Genomic DNA, 24,618 nt, shown 5'->3' with positions numbered 1-24,618 from the left:
GACCTCCCCGAATGCACTTTGAGCCTTTCAGGTTTGTAAATGTTCTGTGAAGTACATACACAGTTCAAAGGTACAACAGGCAGAATAATCTACAACTGCAAAAATGTCTGCAATTAGACGCAAACCCTTTTGCTGCCACCCTGAATAAGAGCAAGAGGGGAAGAGGAGAAAAGTTTTTCCTTTTATTTGCAAATGTTTGGCAAAGTAAGCAAAGATGGCAACTGTTTCCTTACTCCGCTCATTCCTGTCTCACAGTTGGAGAAGTAAAGCCGGGTGGATCCACTGATCCCTTTTGATTTTTATGGAATCTGCCTTCCAAAAAGAGCATGCTGGGCGGGGGATGACTATGTCTTTTAAACCTCCTGAGTTGTCCTGCGCCCCCCCCCCATCCTGCTAAGATAGAAGCGTAGAACTGTAGAGTTGGAAGGGACACCAAGGGTCATCTAGTCCAACCCCCTCTTGCAATGCAGGAACCACAGCAATGGCATCCCTAAGACATGGCCACCAACCTCTGTTTAAAAGCCTTCAGTGAGGGGGAGAGTCCCACCTTCCAATCCACTCTCAAGCAGCTCTTACTGTCAGAAAGTTCTTCCTGATGTTGAGTCGGAATCTCCTTTCTTGTGACTTGAAGCCATGGGTTCGAGTCCTACCCTCCAGAGCTGAGGAAAACAAACTGGTTCCCTCTTCCATGTGACAACCCTTCAGATCTTTGAAGACGGCTCTCCTATCCCCTCTCAGTCTCCTCTCTTCCAGGCTAAAAATCCCCAACTCCTTCAAATGTTTCTCATCAGGCTTGGTTTCCAGACCCTTGATCTTGGTCTCCTTCCAGCTTGTCAATATCCTTCTTAAATTGTGGCACCCAGAACTGGACACAGAATTTCAGATGTGGTCTGACCAAGGCAGGATAGATCCATTTATTTTTCTCTTGTTTTGTCATGGCTGCTTGGCTACAATTCTGTTCAGAGCTTATTCCTGGTTTTAGAGGTTTCCCCTGAGGAAGAAAGTTTGCATTCATGAAACACGTTGGGCTTTAATCAGTTCTGGGGCTTCTGAGACTCTGTTTCCCCTTGGCTGCCTTCTCACAGTGCTTCTGGGGTGGGAGGGAGGCCATTTCACAGGCCAGGGAGGCTCTTATCCCTTCCCTTGCCCTCAGCTGGCAAAAATGGCTCTTTTGGTGGGAGAGATGCCCTGGGGCCCTCCAGTTGCCCCTGAGACAAAGCATGGAGCTCCCCCATCTGATATCTCTGCTGTATTCTCTGTGTCGCTGAGCATTAAGACAGCCTGCATTTTTTATTTTATTTTCACTTATTTATTTCTTGAAAGGTATTCACTGCTTGATTGTAAAAAAAAGAACTCAGTTTACATATGCAAAAGCATCTCTTTAAAACCATTATATCTTTTAAGGTGCCAGGCAAAAATGTGCTTCTTCAGCCAGGCCTTTGGCTGATTAATATTCTACAGCCTTTTAATATTCTACAGCTTGTGGGAAGGGGAGGGGTTATTGTTTTGCTGTTTTGTTTTGCTTATTTACTTGTTTTTATCCTGCATTTTATTCCGTGAAACCCCCGAGATCTTGCATTGAAGGGCATTATATAAACCTAATAAGCAAACAAATGATAAAACATTCAAAAGGCAAAATCCGCAATAAATTAAGGACAGACTAAAACAGACAGCATCATTCTACATATCTGGGAGGGCTGATCTAAGCAGAAATGTTTTTAGGAGGTGCCGAAAAAAGTACAGGGAAATTGCTTGCCTGGTGTCCAGTGGCAGGGAGTTCCATCTCCAGGGCCTTGTCTTGCGTTTGGAATTTTGCCCCCGACCCCAAATAAAACAGCAGAACAACCTGCGTGCTGTTGCAGGAAGTGTGTGCCTTTCCCAGGACCGGGGGGGGGGGGGGGATCCCTTTCTGCAAAGAGGGTTTGGGCTCCTCGGGACACGCAGGCCAACGGCTCCCGGCTCTCTGTCCCCAGGAAGGCCAGCAGCTGATTGTGGAGAAGCCGGAGCTGGCCGAGACGGTGAAGAAGAAGCTGGGCGAGATCCGCCTGTGCTGGGCCGAGCTGGAGTCCACCACCCAGGCCAAAGCGCGGCAGCTTCTGGAGGCCACCAAGGCTGAGCACCTGGTGCAGAGCTACGCCGACCTCGACAAGCGGCTCTTGTGCATGGAGAGCCAGCTGCACCTGGTGGACTCCGGCCCGGACCTGGCCAGCGTCAACAGCAACCTCAAGAAGCTCCAGGTGGGTCCCGAGGGGGGTGGGGGGGACGGGGCTGGCATGTTGGGGGTGGGGCTCTGGGAAGAGGCAGGGGTTTCTGGGGGGCTGGCACGGACCCTACCGGATGGGGTGGGGAGCAGATTGCTCTCTCCAGCAAAGCACACATAATACTGGCTGTGCAGATGTGACTCTGGGGGGGGGGGTCTGCAGGCATCTGCTGTTGGCTCATGAGCTCCCCATCACCAGGAAGAGTCAGGCTAACCTCCCCAGTGAACCCTTCCATACCACCCCTCCTTTCCAGAGGGGCACTTGCAGAGCAGCCAGGCCAAGCCAGACCCCCGGCCACGAGAACATAAGAGGAGCCTGCTGGATCAGGCCAAAGGAGGCCCATCTAATCCAGCAGTGGCCAAATACCTCTAAGAATCAAGATAGAGGCTCCATCAGAACCTGAGTGCCTGGCTGCTGGATCAGGGCAGTGGGCCCACCGGGTCCAGCATCCTGACCTCACAGTGGCTGACCTGGGAAACCCTCGAGCAGGATCCGAGCCCCAGAGCAGCCCTCTCCCCTCCTGTGGCTTCCAGCAACTGGGATTCCGAAGCATGGCTGCCTCCACCATTTCACCTCCGCACCTCCGTCTCCCTGCCTCTCTTGAACCCGCAGCGCTGGACAAACTTCGCCTGCCAGGGATCCCTTCCTGGCCCAGGGAGATGCCTGATGCCCCGGCCGTGGGCCTGTGCCTCCTTGTGTGCTGCCTCCATGACCGGGGCCAGAGTTGGGTCCTGCCAGCCTCGCTGTACCCTTTGGGGACGCTGTGCTCACAGGGGAGACCAGCTGGGCCTGGGAGCTCGACCACTGCAGCTCACATCCCTTCCCTTCCTCGTCTGAAAAGTTGTAACTCGTCTTTCCTGGGGAAACAGTCCAAGGAGGCTCCCGAGATAGAAGAAGGAAGCCATAAAATCCGAGTTAACAAGAAGAATAAAACCCCGACTCCCCAAACGCATAACAACAACGAGACAGAAATAGGCTCCGTAAACACGGCAGGAAGAAATTGTAGCAGCCCCAGCGCAAGTCAGGCATCTGCTCAAATCCTGGCGCAGTCTGTGCTCTGTTCAGAGGCAGCTCTGGCAAGCTAAATCTTGGCCATTGGCAGGTGAGGCGAACCTTCCCCAAAGGGGTGGCGTTTCAGAGCCCGGGTTTGACCACAAAGGGGCCCCCTCCCCATTCCCGACAAGGTGGCCGTTGAGATAGATGGCCCCCGACTGATGGCTTTGGCAAGCGTGCAGGTTGACGTGGGAGGCAACAGTTTGGTGCAGGGCTTTGAGGGCTGGGACCTGGGAGAGACCAGGGTTCGAATCGCCACTTGGCCGTGAAGCTCACTAGGTGGCCTTCGGCCAGTCGCTGCCTCTCTTGGCCTTCACCTGCCTCACAGGGTTGTTGTGGGGATCAAATGAGGAGGACCAAGGATAGGCCCCCTTGAGCTCCTTGGGGAAAGAAGGTGGGACAGAAAATCAGGAAATAGAGGCAGGAAGGGCAGTCCTTCCGAGAACCTGGCACTCAAAGGGCTTCCAAGGTCATCAGGAAAAGGAGGGGGGCGTTTCGAGGGGTCAATTTCCCTCCCTGCCTGGGAGCCACATTCTGAATCAGCTGAAGTTCCTGAACCCCTTTTTAAAGGCAGCCCCACAGAGAGTGCATTGCAGTAGTCCAGAGGAGATGCAAGAAGAGTCTGCCATCCCCGTGGCCAGATCTGCGGAGGGTTAGAGCAGGAAAAAGAGGTCTGGCCACCACCAAAACCTGAGAAGTCCTGGGGGCCGCAATTCCAGAAGTACCCCCAGACTATAGACCTGCATCTTTGGGGGAGCAGCAACCCCATCAGTCACAGGTTGGGTCCCCAGTCCTGCAGCAGCTCTGCCTTCTCAGGATTCAGCCTCCCTGTGTTTGCTCTGCTCCATTATACAGTTCTCAAATTTAATCCATTCCAGAAGTCCGTCCCAAAACCAAAGCATTCCAAAACCAAGGCGCGCTTTCCCATAGAAAGACATCCAAAATGGATTAATCCGTTCCCGAATTAAAAGCAACCCCTAAGACAGCAATTTAACATGGATCTACCGAGACCATTGATCCATAAAATGAAAGCAATAATGTATGATACCATACAATAAATAAGACAGTATGGTAGATGATCAAAATTAAATTTTATTTTTCTTCTTACCTGCACTGATGGTAGTCCAGTGGATGGGGGGGGGGGCTTTTATCCATTTCTGCAGTCACACAATCCATCAATCAGTAGCTGAACTGGGTTCCACAGTCACAAAAACAAACCAAGCAAAAAAGCCTCAAAAACAAAAACACAAAATAAAGAGCAAAAACAAAAGCACCAAACTGAATCCTCTCCAGAAGTCCATTTGACTTCCGAAATGTTCGAAAACCAAGGCACAGCTCCTGAGTGGTGCAGGCGCCCCAGAAACAGAAGCCAACAGCCGCATCAGACGGTTGGCTTCCGAAAAACGTTCGAAAACTGGAATGCTTACTTCCGCGTTTTCAGCGTTTGGGAACCAAGGTACCCCTGTAATCTCCAGACTCTGAACTTCCGACGTTCTCTTGAGTTGTGCTGGAAGGGGGGGCACCTGTCTCTTGGTGGCCCCGCACTCCACGTCCCCAGGTGACCCCTCCTGGCTGCCCCTCCGCACCAAGAAATGCCTTGCCAAATAGACAGCTAGCATCTCAAGGTTGAAGGGTGCAGCCTAGCCTCCTTCCTGCCAGGCAAGTTTTCTGCGTTGAAGGGAAGTGAGTGATTCTGCGCGGAAAGCTAGCGCTGCCTCCCTGAGATGCTGCCTTCCTATGATCTGGTCTCTTTTCAACCTCTCCATGATGGTGGCCATCACGGCCTCCTGTTTTCAGACCTTGAGTGGGGCTTGGCAGCTGAATGGGGAGGGGGGGGCAGGAGAGAAGCAGCTGCTGCTTTGACTGGACAGGGGGTCTCTCAAGGGGGGCCGATCCTGCCGTCACCCCTTCTCTCTCTTCCCCTGTTCAAGAGAGACTGGGAAGAGGGGGTGTGTTTTTAAAAAAGATTCCCCTTTGATTTGTGGGTCCGTGTGACAGCGCACACCCCTGCAATGGAGGGTGGGGGGCTCTTTGTCAGCACCAGGCAAAGTCAACCCTTCATTTAGCCCTGGGGGGGGGACTTCTGAATTTAAAAAGCCCAATCCCTCTTGCTTTACTTGAGCTGAAAACTGGAGCCTGTGGTGGCTTAGTGGGGAGAGTGCAGGAGAAGGAGGACCTGGGAGAGACCAGGGTTCAAATCCCCCCCCCCATGAAGCTCCCTGGGTGTGACCTCGATCTCAGTCCCTGCCTCTCAGTCCAGCCTCCCTCACAGGGTTGTTGTGGAGATTAAATGGGGGGGGGGGGACCAGGTATGCTGCCTTGACCTCCTTGGAGGAACAGCTGGGATAGAACTGCAATGAAGTGAGAGACCCAAGCAGTCACGGGGCGGCGGGGCAGATGGAGTGGGTGCCTCTCGGGGGCGCAGGGGGTGCTGCTTTCCCCTGGGGCCTGGGCCTTGCTTCCCCCTCCTCCCCCTGGGAGCCACGCGCCATCTGGGGAGGGTGAGGGGCAGCCCGGCTCCCCGGGGATGCGAGAGCCCCGGCAAGAGGGGGGCTGGCTGGCCACGCAGCTGCCTCCCCCCTCACACCAACCTCTCCCTTTTCCCTCCCCAGCAGCCCCCGGCAGTGCAGAGGCGGCCATTGCTCATCACATCCTAGTGTGCGATTTGTCTCATCACGCTGCATGGCGGTACAGTAGCCCTTTTCTTTGACTCCATCTGTCTCGCCTTTTTTGCATTTCTGCTTTCCTCCCCCCCCCGACCCCCGTTTCCCCAAGGAGATGCTGGAATGGGAGGGGACGGACGCAGAGACCCCTCCCCATCTCCTTCCCCCTCGTTTCTCCTCCATCTGGTTTCTTCTGTTTCTCATGTTTCCCATGAACTTTCGCCAGCTGCCAAGAATCGCTTGCCTGCCTGCCTGCTCCCTCCATGGCGCCAAGCCCCTCCCCAACACGCTGCGCTTGGTAGTCTGGGCTCGGGGGGGGCAGTGGGAGCACAGGGGACCTCTGGACGGGGGCCAGAGGCTCCCCTGGTGAGTGGGTGCCAGGGGCAAAGGCTCTTGGAGTTGCCAGGCCCCCATCTATACCACTCTTTGACCCCCCCTCAAGCATGTGGGTCAGCCATTGTTCGGCAAATGCACCTGTAATGGCCCTGATCCTGCCGCTGTGCAGACAGGGGAGTGTGGAGGTCCAGGTTGCTCCGTAGGTGTAGGACAGGAGAGCCGCAGCCTTCCTTACTCGTTCTCCGGGCATCTGATTTTAGGGGCCCTGAGATGAGCAAATCCTGAGGGTGCTGAGGATTTGCTGCTCAAGACCTTGTCCGCCCCACGGCTCCCAGGGAGGAGGGGTGATGCTGACAGCAAGTCAGGCTGGCTTGGGCTGGGAGAGAATGGTGCGCAGGCCTCCCATTTTGAGCCTGCAGACAGGAGCCATGGTGAGAGAGACCCGGCCCCATGGAAAGGGACCCAGCAGAGAGCTTGGAGGAGACGGGGCCGTCCGGTTCATGGCCAGTGTTTTCCCTCCTGCTTTGTGCCCACACTTGCCTCTTCCCGGGCTTCCTGGGTGGGTGGCCGCCCCCACCCCCTCCATTGGCGGAGCCCCTCCTGGCCCGGCCCAGTCCCCTCCTCCTCTTCCTCTTCCTCCTCTCTGTCTTGCAGACGATGGAGACGCAGGTGGAGGAATGGTACAAGGAGGTGGGCGAGCTGCAGGCCCAGGTGGCCGCCCTGCCCTTGGAGGCGGCCAGCAAGGAGATGGTGGACGAGCGGCAGAACGCCGTGGGCACGCGCATCGTGCGCCTCATCGAGCCCCTCAAGGAGCGCCGGAGAATCCTGCTGGCCTCCAAGGAGGTGCACCAAGTCAGCCACGACCTGGAGGACGAGATCGTAAGTGGGGCGCGGAGGAGGGAAGGGGGCAAATCTGAAACCAGGCCCTCAGAAGGGAGCACTTCCGATTGTGGGAATGTTCAGGGAGGCAGGAGAGGATAGGTTGTTCATTAATATCCTTCCTAACTTGCACTAGTAAGTCCCTTTACTTAGCAGAGTTTCACATTCCCCTTTTAAATGCACGGCGGTGAGCTGGTTGCAGGCTTGTGTAAGCCTCCCACTATTAGCTTCCCGGTAAGTTCTCTTATATCCCTCTTAAAAGAATAAACACACCACAATCTTGTGTAAAATATATAAAAGAAGTTTACTCACATCATCAGTTCACAGTTGGATCCCTGAAGGCAGACTTAGTTACAAATGTATACATGTGGATCTAGCCCAATTGGGGATAATCCCAGTGTCCTCTGTTGGCTAGAGCATCTCTAGCTAAAAGCTGCTCCAACGACGGAGGAAGTCAAAGAAAGAGAGTGGAAGCATGCCTTTGACCTTTGGTTACCTGGACAGGTAGGGTCACACCCACCTCTAGTCACATGCAAGAGGAAGGATGCTCCAGGCCAGGAGGAAACAGGAAGTTTTTGACTGGCTGGTCCAAACATCCCCTTTCATGTCTACTCTAGGAAAACAAGGAATGCTGTACTTGACTGCTACTTATGTATCACATCCCACACTGATTGCTAGAAAGGCACTTAGCAGAGAGAGGAAGCTAGATCTCGCAGGGTCTACAGAAAATCCTCCCTGTGAGAGCCCCTCGTGTCCAGACAGGTCAAGGGGCACAAGCGTCCTGGCCTGCTCTCTCTGTGATCCCTGCTATGTGATCTCTTCTCTGCGTGCTTCATCAATGACCAGGGATGTCGGACATTTGCGGAGTCTGAGTTTCTGCTCCAATCCTATTCCAAACTACAGTGGACGCTCGGGTTTGAACGTGATCCGTGTGGGAGGCATGTTTGCAACCCGCAGCGCCGTGTCTGCACACGTGTGGGTCACGATTCAGTGCTTCTGTGCATGCGCGAACGCCAAAACCCAGAAGTAACCCGTTCTGGTACTTCTGGGTTCGGCGTGGTGCGCGACCTGAAGTGTCTGTAACCCGAGGTATGACTGTATGATGTATAATATACCGTATTTTTCTGTGTATAAGATGAGGTTTTTTTATAAAATATCATGGTGAAATTTGGGGTTCATCTTATACATGGGTAGTGCATTGGGGGGCATTATATGTTGCTCCTGGAGCCAGATAGTGTCTGCGGCTATTGGGCGTGTTATTGGTTTCTGCAGCAAGGGCTGGGCTTGATTGGCTGTCACTGCGCAATTAGGCAGGCGATTGGCGGCTTCTTCCGGCGAGGGGACATTGGACTGCAGGCGTTTGCTCAACAACTCTGGGCATTTCCCCCCATTTTCTTTATTTGGGATCCCCCAAAATAGGGGGTGTCTTATACACGGGGTGTGTGTGTTATACATGGAAAAATACAGTGTGTTTATTAAAAGGGGGAAATACCAGGAAATCCAGTCTGCAGTGAAGCATCCTGGATTACTTAAAAGGCTAAATCTAGCTTATCGCCAGCCTCCTTCTTTTGCTGCAAAGGGGATCTCACAGATGCGAGTAAGGAGGGATAATATCTAATAATATATCCTCTCCTAGTTTCTGCAGGGAGGAGCGGCCCCAAGCGCACTGTGGGCTCACAGCCTTTGGGGTTGGGGGCAAGGTCTGCTTCCTGGGGGCTTTGGAGGTCAGGCTTGTCTGACGGAGGTTGCAGAAGTCACAGTGGCGCCACCAGACCAGAAGCATGGATCACGAGGGACGGTGGCCTTTGTGAGGACTGCCTAGGAGCACAGTCTGGCCACATCTTCCACGGGGTTTGGGTTCCAAGGATTCCGCAAAAATCACATATACCTCCAAACCTTTTGTTTTTTAATAAAAGTTGTTTGTTGTAGGAAATGCATAACTCGGATGTGGGAATGTCCAGGGAGGCAGGAGATATATTGTTTATTAATATCCTTCCTAACTTGCACTAGCAAGTTCCTTTACTTAGCAGAGTTTCACATTCCCCTTTTAAACGCACAGCAGATAGCTGGTTGCAGGCTCGTGTAAGCCCCTCACTATTATACCATTCATCCTGGCTCAGATTGAATTGTATATTCCTGGTAAATTCCCTGAGTCCCTCTTAAAAGAAGAAACACGACAATCTTATTCAGAGTTAATAAGAGAAGTTTACTCACATCAGTTCACAGCTGGATTCCTGAAGGCAGACTTAGTTACAAATATGTACATGTGGATCTACCCCATATTGAGGAATGATCCCGGTGCCTCTGCTAGCTGAGAGCTAGTCTTGGCTAAAAGCTGGTCAAATGAAGAAGGAAGTCAAAAAGAGAGAGAGAGAGAGAGAGAGGGTGCTGCGTGACTCGTCCTTTTGTTACCTGGACAGGTGAGGTCACGCCCACCTCTAGTCACATGCAAAGGAAGGATGCTCCAGCCAGGAGGAACAGGAAGTTTTCGCCTGGCTGGACCCCCACATGTCTTCTCTAGCATTACAAGGAATGTTGTACTTGTCTGCTCTCAGTGGATTACATCCCACAGAAGCAAGCTTTCAGGCTGCACAGGGCTCTTCCTCAGCTTACGTGCAAAAAATCTGGGCTGAGCAGGTTCCTGGGCCAGTTTTCCACTTGCCAGCCCCTGCCCCCAACAAGCCAGGGCCAAGCAGCAGGGAGAGGAAGGGGGCCAAGTTCTCTTCTGGAAAGAGAGCCGTTGGGAGTAAGGCGTCTCTGGGGGGAAGCGAAGAGTCCCCCCAAATGTGATGGGTCCTCTTTCCTCCTGTGCTTTGGCCGGGGGGGGGGGCTGTCTCTCTTCCACCTCTGTGGACCTCGATGATGCCATTAGGAATTGTACTTACGGGGGGGGGCACTTTTGTTTTTCCCCCCCACCCGCTTCTAGATCTGGGTGCAGGACCGCCTTCCCTTGGCCACGTTGAAGGATCACGGGAGCAACCTGCAAACGGTCCAGCAGTTCATCAAGAAGAACCAGGTGCGAAGAGGAAGCCGGGGGGGGCAGAGTGTGTGGGAGGTGCTGGGGAGCCCCAGGACAGGGGGGGAGAACAATGGGGGGAGCCTGTTTTGTCCTGGATTCAGAAAAGCAGGGGCTGGTGGCCTAGGAGAGCCCTGAACTCAGAGCCACCGCCACCATCTGAACAGTTCCTTCTGGGCCATATAGAGACAGTATGGTGTAGTGGTTAGAGCAGTGTTGGATTTACATATAAGCTGAACAAGCTGTAGCTTAGAGCCCCACTCTCTTGGGGGGGGGCCCAAAAAATTAAAGGAAAAAACTGGATGTACATTTCCAAAATATAAGATAAAAATAAAATAAAACCTACATACAGCAACAATGTTTTGTGCTGCGTAGGCTCCTGTGATGTAAGTCATGGGTCCCGCCTGCTCGCCTGCTCCCTCAAATATCCCTGCTTTGCTCCTTTCTATATATAGGGTGCCCACATTCCGCATGGAGTAGTTGCAGGGCAACATGGGCAAATGGCTTGAGATACCCATGAGGTCCATAAATGACCATCTAGCATATATTCAACACAAAAAACAGTGGCAATTTGTTGTGGACAAAGGACAGCTGGACATAGAAAAGGTCCCATTACCTTCAGGAGCTGAGGGCCTCAACAAACCTCAACCCGGCCCTGGGTTAGAGTGTTGGATTAGAAGACCCGGGTTCCAATCCTCCCCTTGGCCATGACCTTGGGGGCCGGTCCCTTACTCTCAGCCCAGCCTACCTCACTGGGATGTTGCTGTGGGGATTAAATGACGAAGGCGGAAGAGCCACAAAAGCCACCTTGAGCTCCTTGGAGGACCAGTGGGGTGCCGGTGTAAACCTTAAAAACCCTTGATAATAATCATTTGAAAGCCTCTCCCTCTTCCCGGTCGCCAGAACCTCCGCCGAGAGATCCAGGTGCACAAGCCCCGCATGGAGGACGTCCTGGAGCGTGCCCGGGGCATCGCCACCATCAAGACCCCCGAGGTGGACCCCGTGCGGCTGCTGCTGGAGAAGCTCTCGGAGATGTGGGGCGCCCTCCAGGAGGAGACGGAGCAGCGGCAGCACCTGCTGGACGCCACCTACCAGGTGGAACAGTTCTACTTTGACGTGGCCGAGGTGGAGGCCTGGCTGAGTGAGCAGGAGCTCTTCATGATGAACGAGGAGAAGGGCAAGGTGGGGAGAGGGGCCTGGGGACCCCCACATTTTGGGCCGGGGGGGAGGCAGGCAGCTTCGCCCAAGGCTTGTCGGAAGGCCTTGGGCAGGCCGAGTCCCCTCCCTTGGTCCGGGACGGGAGGAATTCACGGGGGAGAAGACTCAGCTCTGCCTCCGTGGCTTCGGGGGGGGGGGGGGTTGTGTGGGAATGTTCAGGGAGGCAGGAGAAGATACGTTGTTTGTTAATATCCTTCCCAACTTGCGCTAGGAAGTTCCCTAAGTTCTTGTCGTTTAGTCGTGTCCGCCTCTTTGTGCCCCCCTGGACCAGAGCACGCCAGGCCCTCCTGTCTTCCACTGCCTCCCGCAGTTGGGTCAAAATAATTTAGCAGAGTCCATAACTTAGCAGAGATTTAAACATTCCCCTTTAAACACACAGCAGGTAGCTGGTTGCAAGCTTGTGTAAGCTTCTCAATGTAGATTCCTGGCAAGATCTCTTATTTCCCTCTTAAAAGAATATACACGCCACAATCTTATTTAAGATACAGTGGACGCTTGGCTTGTGAACGTGATCCATGTGGAATGCACATTCACAGCCCACAGCGTTCGCAACCCGCAGTGGCTTGTCTGTGCATGCGCGGGTTGCGATTCGGCGCTTTTGCACATGCGCAAAGCACGATTTAGTGCTCCTGCGCATGCACAACCACCGAAAGCTGGAAGTAACCCGTTCCAGTACTTCCGGGTTTGGCGGGTGCACAACCCGAAAACCGCAACCTGAAGCGGCTGTAACCTGAGGTAGGACTGTATATAGAAGTAGTTTACTCACAGCATCATCAGTTCACAGGTGGATCCCTGAAGGCAGACTTAGTTGCAGAAGTACAGTGGACCCTCTAGTTCCATACCGCTCTGGATACGCAACATTCGGGTTACGAACGCGGCAAAGCCGGAAGAGTATACTTCTGGATTTTGCCGTGCGCACATGCGCAGAAGCGTTCAGTCGCGCTGCGTACATGCACAGAAGCGGCACCTCTGCCTATGGACTTCTTGGGTTCCGGACAGACACCGGGAACGAATTTAATTCATAGCTGGAGGGTCCACTGTATGTACATGTGAGTCTAACCCATATGGAGATAGTCGCTTCGAAAAGCCAACAGAGCATCCCTTGCAAAAAAGGAGAGCTGTTGCTCTAACGACAAAGTCCAATAGAGAGTGTGCTATTGTTACCTGGACAGGTAAGGTCACGCCCACCTCTGGTCACATGCAAGAGGAAGGATGTCCCAGCCCAGGAGGAAACAGGAAGTTTTTGACTGGCTGGTCCAAACATCCCCTTGCATGACCACTCTAGGAAAACAAGGAATGTTGTACTTGACTGCTACTTACATATCACATCCCACAGTTTGCTCTGGTGCTCGAATCCTGCTTACAAGTTTCCCACGGGGACGTCTGTGCAACCAGGATGTTGCGCTCTAGGTCCCCCTTTGGCCTGGTGCAGCATCCGGGCTCTTCTGATGGAACCTCTAGCCCCAGAGGCAGTCTATCTGGGTCCCTAGGTCCTTGAGGATCTCAGGCCACTGTGCGAAGAGGAGGCTGGGCTGGCTGGGCTCCCCTCTGGCTCTCCCGGTCTCCTTACGCCCCTCCTCTGTCCTCTCAGGACGAACAGAGCACCCTCCAGCTCCTGAAGAAACACCTGATGATGGAACAGACGGTCGAGAACTATGCCGAGACCATCGCTCAGCTGTCGCGACAGTGCCGGGCGCTGCTGGAGCTGGGGCACCCGGACAGGTAGGCCGGCTGTTGTGCCCCCACCTCCTTCCCTGCCCCCTTCTCAGCCCACCCCACTTGGCCCTCCCCACTAGGCCTGAGCAATATAGCGAGATACCCTGGTTTGAAGTCCATATCATGATACAGTGGTCCCTTGGTTCTCAAACTTCATCTGTTCTGGAAGTCCGTTCCAAAACCAAAGCATTCCAAAACCGAGGCGTGCTTTCCCATAGAAAGTCATTCAAAATGGATTAATCCATTCCAGACTTTTAAAAACAACCCCTAAAACAGCAATTGAACATGAATTTTACTATCTAACGAGACCATAGATCCATAAAATGAAAGCAATAATCAATGTACTGTACTATAAAATAAAATAAAGAAGACAGTATTGTAGATGATAAAAATAAAAATGATTTTTCCTCTTCCCTGCACTGATGATGGTCATTGTTTGGACGAGGGGGGGGGGCTTTGATCTGTTTCCGCAGTCACACAATCCATCAGTAGCTGGACTGGTTCCCCACAGTCCCAAAATCATATGAACCGAAAAAGCCTCAAAAACAAAAATGCAAAACAAAAGTGCCAAACTTAATCCGTTCCAGAAGTCTGTTTGACTTCCGAAATGTTCAGAAACCAAGGCGCGGCTTCTGATTGGTGCAGGTGCCCCAGAAACAATAGCTGACAGCCTCAGTGGACATTCGGTTTCTGAAAATCATTCAAAAACCAGAACACTTACTTCCGGGTTTTCGGCGTTTGGGAACCAAAGCACCACTGTATCGGCCTATTGCGATGTTTAGCTGTATCACCATGTTGGAAAGCGGCTGTTGCCTCCCCTCTGACGGTCCCCTTTCCCCCGGCAGCGAGCAGATCAGCCGGCGCCAGTCGCAAGTGGACCGCCTCTACGTCTCCCTGAAGGACCTGGTGGAGGAGCGCAAGGCCCGGCTGGAGCAGCAGTACTGGCTGTACCAGCTGAGCCGCGAGGTGGACGAACTGGAGCACTGGATCGCCGAGAAGGAGGTGGTGGCCGGGTCCCCGGAGCTGGGCCAGGACTACGAACACGTCACGGTGAGACCGGGGGGCACCAGAAAATATTTGCCGCTTGATTGCAAAAAAGCCAGACAGCCCTCAAAGTGGTTCACAAGAGCAGCTTGAGTTTTCTTTATACAGGCCTTAGGAAATGTCTTCAATATTGATATACAGTGGTACCTCGGGTTACATACGCTTCAGGTTACATACGCTTCAGGTTACAGACTCTGCTAACCCAGAAATAATGCTTCAGGTTAAGAACTTTGCTTCAGGATGAGAACAGAAATCGTGCAGCGGTGGCGCAGCAGCAGCAGGAGGCCCCATTAGCTAAAGTGGTGCTTCAGGTTAAGAACAGTTTCAGGTTAAGAACGACCTCCGGAACGAATTAAGTTCTTTTTTTCCCCAGGAATATTTATTAAGATTTTCAATAATAATACAATAAAAGTAAAAAAAAAAAAAGACTAAAATACAAAAATAAAAATAATTAAAAAAAGACCTCCCAGACCTCCTCATACCTCCGCCTTTTTTGTATTCCAATTCAAATTATTAGTTCATCAAATCCTTATTAATAAATTTTAACCTATTTCTAAATCCTTCCCCCCCCCCCATATTTATCTTAAAGCATTACAGCTGGAAACCACTTAATTTCTATCCGACATCATTCTAACATCATTCTAACATTCTGGGGCTGTCAGGGTGGATCCCGCTTGCTGTGTTGGCTTTGTTTTTAGCCGCGCGCAACCTCTCCATCCGTGAGAGACTGTGCGCGGCTTTTGCAGATGGCTTTGGGATGGATCCTGCTCGCTGTCTTGGCTTTGTTTTTAGCCGGCTGGAGAGGTTGCGCACGGCTATGGCAGAAGCCAAGACTTTGTCTTTGCTTCTGTCAGAGCTGCCTCTAGGTCCCAGCTCACAGAGGACCAACGCTAGGCTGTGGTAATGTATAAAAGTCTTTATTGAAGTTCAGTTTCCATTTCAAAGCCACAGCGTGCAGCCCTACGTCTTAACCCCTAGATCGGCGAAGTCCCGTCTGAGTCTCCTCCCCTCTGACACCAGTTTAAGATCCTAGCCCTGCTCCACCTTCTGCGCTGTTCTCTCCTCCTCTGGGTCCTCCTGCCCACCGGGACATTGCCCTTTCTGGACTCTTCCGACACTGAGTCGCTTAGCTCCTCCCCCTGCCTCCGGCGGGCTTTAGGACCCGGTTCCCAATCCTCATTCTCTGCTGTCCCGCGCTCCTGTACATTTGAACTTACCTCTCGCGCCAACCCAGTGACCTTTCTCCTCACCGTCACACTACTTGTGTCACTGCTTCCCCCTTCCGTGACACTGGCCGGATCTGACCTCCCCCCCGTTGTCCGACTCTCCGATGGAGGCGTGGTCAGCCCTGCCTCGTCTTCTCTCCCTGGTGGGGAATGCACTGGCCCCGATACTTGGGACTCTTCCCCCCCACTCTGCTCTTGTGGGGAAGCTGGTCCTGATTTCCAACTACTGCTCTGGGAGTCCCTGCTGCCCCCTTGCTCCTGGGGCGTTCCCCCTGGGAACCCCCTTGCCCTGGCCACCGGCGCCCCCTTCTGTGAATCTTCCGATTCGCTGGAGAGGCTCATGGAATCCCTCGGACCACTGTCCTCTTCTCCTACGCTCTCCTCAGATTCTTCCCCTTCGCTCTCCATTTCCCCTCTTCCCTGTGCCTCTGCTCCTGAGCCCCTGACAGCTTCCCTTTTAGCTGTGGGGCTGGGGGCAGGGGAAGCCCAAGCCCTAGAACGGGTCCTGGAGTGACGGCGAGGTTGCGCGCAGCCTTGCCTCCGCTCTCGGAGCTTGTGGGGCTGGCGAGGGAAGTCCGGGTTCCCCCCCCCCAGCCCCAGGGACCACACATTCTCTCCATAAGACGCACAGACATTTCCCCTTAGTTTTTAAGAGGAAAAAAGTGCATCTTATGGAGCGAAAAATATGGTAATTCCAATGGTTCTTTAATTTACAGTGGACATGCAGTATGTTGACAAATAATGGAACCAAGGAAGGGACCAGGGGGGAGGCAACTTTTCTACTTTTGGTTATAAATTTGTATTGTTATTGTTTTATTTTTGTTATTTTTGGAAAATCAGTAAAATATTATAAAAAATATATATGAAATGTCTTAAATATTTATGCATTTATTTATCTATTTTTGGTTGATTTGTTGCAGATTTATAGCCAGCCAGATGGGCAGGGTATAAATAATAACAGTATTCTATTCTATTCTATTCTATTCTATTCTATTCTATTCTATTCTATTCTATTCATCTAATATTCTTACAGACAGAGAAGCAAAGGAAGATATGTAAAAAATTAAGGGTTGTGTTCAGCTAACTTTTATTCAGAGTAGACCCATTGAGACCAATGGCCATGACTCACTTAGGTCCATTCATTTCCATGGGTGTATTTTGAGCAAAAGTTAGTTGACTGCAACTCTCTCAGTGAGCATGTACAGAGTGCCATTCTCTTGCAGCTCTGCTCCGCTGGCAGCACAGTTGCAGCATCTCGGGGACAGAGTCCTTGCAGTTTCTCGGTCTAGTTCCCCCCCCCCCGAAGTTCTTTTTAAAATTTTATTAGTTTTACAGTTTAATATTCCACACATCAGTCATATAAAGGGGAAAAAATAAAATAATTCAAATATCCGCCCACCCTATGACTTCCCTCAACTTCCCCTTCTAGTTCATTACATGTTTGTTACTTCCGCTTAATTTATTTTCTCCCATTTTGTTAATCTTTTAATTAAATGCTCCTATGTTCTTATCACTTATTTGTACCATATTTTCTTTCCAATTATATCTGACACTTAATTAGTTTCCAACTTGTTCTTTCTTCATCTTTACATTTCTTTTGTTAATTGCAAGTGTTTCCTCAAATCCTGCTAATGAGTCCATTTTTTTACAGTATTTCTGTAGATACAGCATGAATGGTTCCCAATCTTTTTTAAAGTCTCTGTTACTATTGTCTCTTGAGTCTTCCTGTGAGTTTCGCCATTTCTACGTATTCCATAAGTTTGACTTGCCATTAGGGCAGTTCATAAAAAACTTTGTTTTGAAAATGCCTGCTCCATCTTACCAGATGGAAAATGCCTGCTCCATCTAGGGATTATATAGCTATATCTGAAATTTCATGCATATCAGTTAATATATTAATCCTCCTCCACTGAATTGAAATTTCAGCCTTCACAACATAGGAAAACGGCCAAGTAAACAGCTATTTTCGTGGAGGAGGGTCAATATATTAACTGATATGCATGAAATTTCAGATATAGCTATATAATCCTTAGTGTAGTAAGATAAGACCTTTGGAGCAGGCATTTTTTTTAAAAAAAGTTTTTTATGAGCCGCCCTGCTTGCTATTCTTCTTTTGTTGGTATCTTGAATTTTATTGACATTGATGTTGTATTTTATGCTGTTTTTATGCTGTTTTTAAGTCGCATTTTAATCAATGTTTGCTGTTAGCCGCCCTGAGCCCGTTTTTTAAAGCAGGAAGGGCGGGGTATAAATAAAAATTTATTATTATTATTATCTTGTCCTCTTTCCATTTTGGGCTAGTAAAATCCTAGCTGCCATTGTACCGTACAACTTTCCACTTCCCTACAGCTGCTGCAGGAGAAGTTCACGGAGTTTGCCAGCGAGACGGGCAGCGTGGGGAACGAGCGGATCTCGGCCGTCAACCAGATGGTGGACGAGCTGATTGACTACGGCCATGCCGACGCTGCCACCATCGCCGAGTGGAAAGACGGGGTGAACGAGGCCTGGGCCGACCTGCTGGAGCTGATGGAGACCCGGGCGCAGATGCTGGCCGCCTCCCATGAGCTCCACAAGTTCTTCAGCGACTGCAAGGACGTCCTCTCCCAGATCGAGGAGAAGAAGCAGCGTCTGCCGGAGGTGACGGCTCGCGAGGCCAAGACCTCGGCCGGAACCCTCCAAAGGATGCTCAGCTCCTTCGAGCACGACGTGCAGGTCCTGGTGACGCAGGTGAGGCAGAGTGTGTGTGTGTGAGATGTGTAATCCTGTTGTTGTTTAATAGTTTCCGCCTCTTCGTGACCCCCTGGACCAGAACATGCCTCCCTCATGCTAGTAGCTTCGAGAACACTGTCCCACCATCTCGTCCTCCGTCGTCCCCTTCTCCTTGGGCCCTCCATCTTTCCCAACATCAGGGTCTTTTCCAGGGAGTCTTCTCTTCTCCTGAGGTGGCCAAAGTCTGGGAGCCTCAGCTTCAGGATCTGTCCTTCCAGTGAGCACTCAGGGCTGATGTCAGGGGTTCAGGAAGAGAGGCGCAGGTGGGGGAGGAGACAGAGAGCGAGGGGGAAGGATCCCAGGACGACGAGGAAGAGGATGACAATGACCCGAGGTTGTCCATGAGTCCGTCCAGTGAATCGGAGGACTCCCAAAGAGGAGCCCCCCTGGTCAGGCCAAGGGGAGCTAGAGGGGGAAGCAGTCAGGAGCAGGGGAACGAAGGGGGGACTCCCAGTGGGAGTTGGAAGTCGGGACCGGCTTCTCCGCCGGAACGGAGTGAAGGGGGTGGAGTTACCAGTGTGTCAGAAGCAGCAGAACAGGGAGCAGAGGGGGGAAGGAGATCAGCGCAAGACGTCCTGCCGGAAGGGGCGGAGAGTAGTACCGAGAGCAGTGTAACTGTCAAAAGGAAGGTCAGAAGCAACGTACGCGCGCCAAGTTCAAATGTGGAGGCGCGCGGAAGTGAGGAGAGTCCTGGGGAGGAGCCTGGTCCCAAAGCGCGAAGGAGGGGGGAGCAGGCGTCAGAGGATTCAGCCTCTGGGGAGTCCCGGAGGGAGAGAACACAGGGGAGCAGAAAGACCCTGCGGAAAAGAAAGGAGAGGAAGAGGTGGACCAGCACAAGCCTCTTAAACTGGTGTAGAGGCGGGACTGACTCAGAGGGGACTTCAGCGGTCTAAGGGTAACAGACGTAGAGCCACGGAGCTCGGATGTAAAACCAAGAATGTTCTTCAATAAAAGCTTTTGTATATAACCCGGACTGGACTTTGGTCTCTTGTGAGCTGGGACCTCGGGTGGCTCTGACAGCTGATTTCCTTCAGAATGGAGAGGTTGGATCTTCTTGCAGTCCATGGGACTCTCAAGAGTCTCCTCCTGCACCAGAATTCAAAAGCAGCAATTCTTTGGCGATCAGCCTTCTTGATGGTCCAGCTCTCACTTCCATAAATCACTAATTCACATCCTACGTTAATTTATTTATTTTGTTTATAACATTTTTTATTAGTTTTACATATAATCACATTGTGTAACATCATATCTTCTTTTTAAACCTCTCTGGCTCAGCTGAGCCTATTGACTTCCCTCCCTCCCGTCTAGTGGTATACAGTACAAACTTAAATTCTGCATCTTTTCAATTCACTTCCTTTCCTGTTTTCGTTATATCATTACCTAAGATATTACATTACTCAACCTGAATAGGTAGTAATTTCATCTTACAGATCTTCAGATACCCCTGCTAGTGATATTAATTGCTTACATTTCTCTTTCAAATATACCATATTTTTCGCCCTATAGGGCGCACCGGCCCATAGGGTCACCTAGTTGTTTTTTGGGGGGGGTATAAAGAAAAAAATTATTCCCCCCCAGGCATGGGGCTGGGGCGGGGAAAGCCTGAGCTTCCCCTGACCCCAGCCCCCAGAACAGGCTGCTATCTGCAAGCCTTGGGAGCCCGGCGGGAACTCACAGCGGGCTCCCCAGGCTTGCGGATATCTGCCCGGAGTGCGCTCCCCAGGTTTCAGGGTTCAGGCTGCTTTCCGCAAACCTTGGGAGCCTGGCGGGAAGTCGCGCTGGGCTCCCACGGCTTGTGGATAACTTCCTGAAGCCTGGAGAGCAAGAGAGGTCAGTGCGCACACCGACCCGTCTCGCTCTCCAGGCTTCAGGGAAAGCCTGCATTCGCCCCGTAGGACGCACACACATTTCCCCTTCATTTTTGGAGGGGGGAAAGTGCGTCCTATAGGGCGAAAAATACAGTAAATATAAATTTATTCCAGTCCTTTTGGAATGCTGGGTCTCACTGGTTCCGGATTCTTCCCGCCAGTTTCTCCAGTTCTGCAAAGTCCATCAGTTTCATCTGCCTCTCTTCTTTTGTTGGTATTTCATGCTGTTTCCATTTTTTGGGCTTACAAAATTCTTGCCGCAGTTGTTGCATACATGAACAGTTTTTTATCTTCTCAGTATCTCTTTACCCACTATACTCAGTAAAAAAGCTTCTGGTCGTTGCACATAGTTAGCCTATGGAACTCGCTGCCACAAGAGGCAGGGGTGGCCACCGACTTGGATGGCTCTAAAACAGGATTGGGCAACCGGCTTCTTCCCCCAGTGGCTCTGCTCTCCAGTATTGGAGGCAGCAATTATTCCGAATCCCAGTTGCTGGAATCCACTGCAGGGGAGAAGATGGCTGCTGCTCTTGGGATCTGCGGCTGCTGTCTCCTCGGCCACCAAGCGGACCATTGGCCTGACCCAGACGCTCTTCCTATAGCTTCACTGTGACTTTGAACAGTCCCGGCTTCCCTCAAAGAATTCTGGGAGCTGTAGTTTTCTAAGGGCGCTGAGAGTTGCTAGGGGACTCCCCTGCCTCCTCTCCAAGCCATGCAGCCCCACAAATGACAGCTCCTGGAACGCTTTGGGGGAAGCTCTGCCTGCTTAAAGTAGAAGGATTGCACCTTAAATGCTGCTCCGCTCTGCCCTCCGCAGTTGGAGGCAGGAAGAGGGGGAAAGGTCTCCAGTGCTCAGATCCTGCGCACCTGGCTGGCCACTGGGAGAACAGGATGCTGGACCAGATGGGCCACCCTTGGCCTCATCCAGCGCCCAGAGTCTTCCCATGTTCTGATGGAGCTGCCAAGCCCAGAGGCAGTCTATCTCGATTCCTAGGTTCTATGGGGGATTTGGCAATGTGAGGGCCGGATCCATTGGCCTGACCCAGCCCCCTCCCCTTAGGAGACCCGCTCCTGCCCTGCCCCTTCCCTCCCAGGGGCGCAGTGAGCCCCTCTTGCCCCCTTAACCTCCCCCTGCTCCCCGCCAGGTGCGGCAGCTGCAGGAGGTGGCGGCTCAGCTGCGGACGGTCTACGCCGGGGAGAACGCTGAGGCCATTGCCACCAAGGAGCAGGAGGTGATGCGCTCCTGGAAAGAGCTGCTGGGCTCCTGCGAGGACTGCCGCCTCCAGATCACCACCACCACCGACAAGATCCGCTTCTCCAACATGGTGCGGGACCTCATCTCCTGGATGGACACCATCATCGCCCAGATCGGCACCGGAGAGAAGCCCAGGTAAGAAGAAGAAGAAGAAGAAGAAGACAGTGGTCCCTCAGTTCTCAAACCTCCGGAAGTCTGTTCCAAAACCAAAGCGTTCCAAAACTAAGGCGTGCTTTCCCATAGAAAGTCATGCAAAACGGATTAATCCGTTCTGGACTTTAAAAAGCAACCCCTGGAACAGCAATTGAACATGAATTTTACTATCTAACGAGACCATTGATACATAAAATGAAAGCAAGAATCAATTTACTGTACTATAAAATAAATAAGACAGTATTGTAGATGATAAAAATTAACATGAATTTTTTCCCCTCACTGATGATAGTCCTTGTTTGGATGGGGGGGGGGGCTTTTATCCATTTCCGCAGTCACACAATCCATCAGTCAGTATCTGAACTGGGTTCCACACAGTCACAAAAACAAATTAAGCAAAAAAAACCCCGCAAAAACAAAAACACAAAATAAAGAGCAAAAACAAAGTGACAAAATTAATCCATTCCAAAAGTCCTTTTGACTTTTGAAATGTTCGAAAACCAAGGCGCAGCTTCTGATTGGTGCAGGCGCCCCTGAAATAAAAGCTGGCAGCCGCATCGGACGTTTGGCTTCCGAAAAATGTTCAAAAACTGGAATGCTTACTTCTGGGTTTTTGGCATTTGAGAATCAAGGCATTTGAGAACCAAGGTACCACTGTAATAATAATAATAATTTATTATTTATACCCCACCAATCTGGCTGGGTATCCCCAGCCACTCTGGGTGGCTCCCATCATCATCATGTGACAAAACATCAAACATTAAAAACTTCCCTAAACAGATGTCTTCTAAAAGTCAGATAGTTGTTTATCTCCTTGACATCTGGTGGGAGGGCGTTCCACAGGGGGGGCGCCACCACCAAGAAGGCCCTCTGCCTGGTTCCCTGTAGCTTCACTTCTCGCAGCGAGGGAACCACCAGGAGGCCCTCAGAGATGGACCCCCATGTCCGGGCTGGACGATGGAGGTGGAGATGCTCCTTCAGGTCTACTGGGCCATCCCACCAGCTCTCGGAGGGCAGCAGGGTGGAGCACAGCTTTGTGGGAGGCGGGGGGGGCATCTCCTCCCTGCTACCTCTTGCCTCCCACTGGACTGCCAGGCCCTGGCCTCTTCAACAGCTGGAGGGTCATGTGCACCTCTGCTGACCCCAAGCTCCCCCAGGGAATGGTGGGAAGGCACCCCAAAGGACTTCCGGCCCAATGCCCTGTCATGCAGGAATCAGACCCCCCCCCCCCCGGGATGCCACCACCCACTTAGGGAACCCCTGACTTAGAGGCAGGCAACACATCAAAGGCACCCCCAGTGCCGGGTTTATGTATAAGCTAAACAAGCTCTAGCTTAGGGCCCCACTCTCTTGGGGGCCCCAAAAATGTAAAGGGGGGAAAACTGGATGTGCATTTCCAAAATATAAGATAAAAAACAAATAAGATAAAACCTACATCCAGCAAGAGTGTTTTGTGTTTTGTGTTGTGTCGGCTCCTGTGATGTAAGTCATGGCCCCCGCCTGCTCGCCTGCTCCCTCAAATATCCCTGCTTTGCTCCTTTCTATATATGGGGTGCCCACATTCTGCATGGACTGCTTGCAGGGCAACATGGGCAAAGGGCTTGAGATACCCATGAGGTCCATCAATGATCATCTAACAGAAAAACCAGCAACCATTTGTTATTGACAAAGGACAGCTGGACATAGAAAAGGTCCCATTGCCTTCAGGAGCTGAGGGCCGCATCAAACCTCAATCTGGCCCTGGCCACTCCTGTGAGTGGGGTGTGTGTGTGTCTTCCCTCTCACATCATCTCTGCCCCCCTCCCCCTGCAGGGATGTCTCCACCGTGGAGGTGCTGATGAACTACCACCAGGGCCTGAAGAGCGAGATCGAGACCCACAGCAAGAACATTGCCACCTGCGTGGACCTGGGCAAGACGCTGGTGCTGAACAAGAGCCCCGCCTCCGAGGAGGTAGGCTCCGCCCTGTCTCTGTGGCCCCGCCTCCGCCCTCCCCGTGGCCGGGAGAGGGGGGCCCACTGGGCAGTGGGGTCAAGGGGGGGCGGCATCCTTCTCTCTTCTGCCACACTCAAGGACCGTGTTGCATGATGGAGATCTTTTCGGAGGGACTGGGATTCTCGGGTGGGGCTAGGAATTGGGGGGGGGGCAGGCAAGGCCTTGGCAGAGACATGACCCCTCGTCTTCTCTCCGCTTCAGATCAAGCTCCACCTGGAGAAGCTGATGACCAAGAAGAAGGAGATGGTGGAGAAATGGGACCGGCACTGGGAGTGGCTGCAGCAAAGTGAGTCCGGGTGCAACGCCAGCCCCTCCCCCCAAAAAAATATCCCCCTGAAAATCCACCCCACAAAACCGTTCCTCCTCTCACAGTTTGCTTTGTAGTCCCCCAGGGGGAAGTGGGGGGCATCCCTTTCTCTCCCGACTCCCATCCTCACATTTTTTGGGGTGGGGACTTGATCCCATGTTTCTCTGTCAACACATACTATTTATTTATTGACTGAAACATGTGTACAGTGGTACCTTGGAAGTCGAATGGAATCTGTCCCAGAGGTCCGTTCGACTGCCAAAACATTCGGAAACCAAGGCACGGCTTTCGATTGGCTACAGGAAGCTCCTGCAGCCAATCAGAAGTCGCGTTGGATGTTTGGGTTCCAAAGAATGTTTGGAAACCAGAACAATCAGTTACGGTTTTCAATCGTTCGGGAGCCAAAATGTTCGACTCCCAAGGCGTTTGCTGTGTCATTAAAATAAAAACAAATATCAAAGCGGTCTACAACCATAAGAACTGTAAGAAAGTGAAAAACAGCTCAATTAACCATTGTGGAATAATGTCTTCTTAATCACCTGGCAGAACAGAAATGTTTTCAGGAAGTGTGTAAAAGTTGGTGTGGAATATGGCTGCTGAATCTCCAGTGGCAGAGAGTTCCAGCAGACTCGGCCAAAGGCACTAAAGGCTCAGCTTCTCATTGTCAAATGAGCCTCACCAAGTCAGGGAACAAGGAGAAGCTAAACCTTTGGGGTCATTGGCGCAATCTCTAGTGGCAGGGAGTTCCAGAGGACAGAGCCGAGGACATGAAAGGCTCGGTTTCTTGGTGTTGCGAAATGAGCTTTGCCAGTTCAGAGAACGCCCAACAAGACTCCTGCAGAGGATCTTGGGGATAGAGGG

General features: G+C 51.8%; 1 protein-coding gene across 4 annotated transcripts in view; it reads left to right on the top strand.

The window, feature by feature from the left end:
* SPTBN4 (spectrin beta, non-erythrocytic 4) overlaps positions 1-24,618 on the top strand; it is a 101,494-nt gene that overhangs the window by 52,400 nt on the left and 24,476 nt on the right. For all 4 annotated transcript variants that reach the window (XM_083753564.1, XM_083753565.1, XM_083753566.1 and 1 more), the window contains 10 exons: positions 1,974-2,237; positions 6,968-7,192; positions 10,119-10,208; positions 11,112-11,390; positions 13,018-13,148; positions 13,988-14,192; positions 17,762-18,139; positions 21,195-21,439; positions 23,270-23,408; positions 23,652-23,736. In XM_083753564.1, coding sequence (XP_083609690.1) covers positions 1,974-2,237; positions 6,968-7,192; positions 10,119-10,208; positions 11,112-11,390; positions 13,018-13,148; positions 13,988-14,192; positions 17,762-18,139; positions 21,195-21,439; positions 23,270-23,408; positions 23,652-23,736 — 2,041 coding nt within the window. The remainder of the gene's footprint in view (positions 1-1,973; positions 2,238-6,967; positions 7,193-10,118; positions 10,209-11,111; positions 11,391-13,017; positions 13,149-13,987; positions 14,193-17,761; positions 18,140-21,194; positions 21,440-23,269; positions 23,409-23,651; positions 23,737-24,618) is intronic.

Source organism: Podarcis gaigeae (assembly GCF_964106915.1).
Source record: "Podarcis gaigeae genome assembly, chromosome: 8".
In the NCBI taxonomy this organism is placed as follows: domain Eukaryota; kingdom Metazoa; phylum Chordata; class Lepidosauria; order Squamata; family Lacertidae; genus Podarcis; species Podarcis gaigeae.
This window is presented reverse-complemented; position numbering and strand designations above follow the sequence as displayed.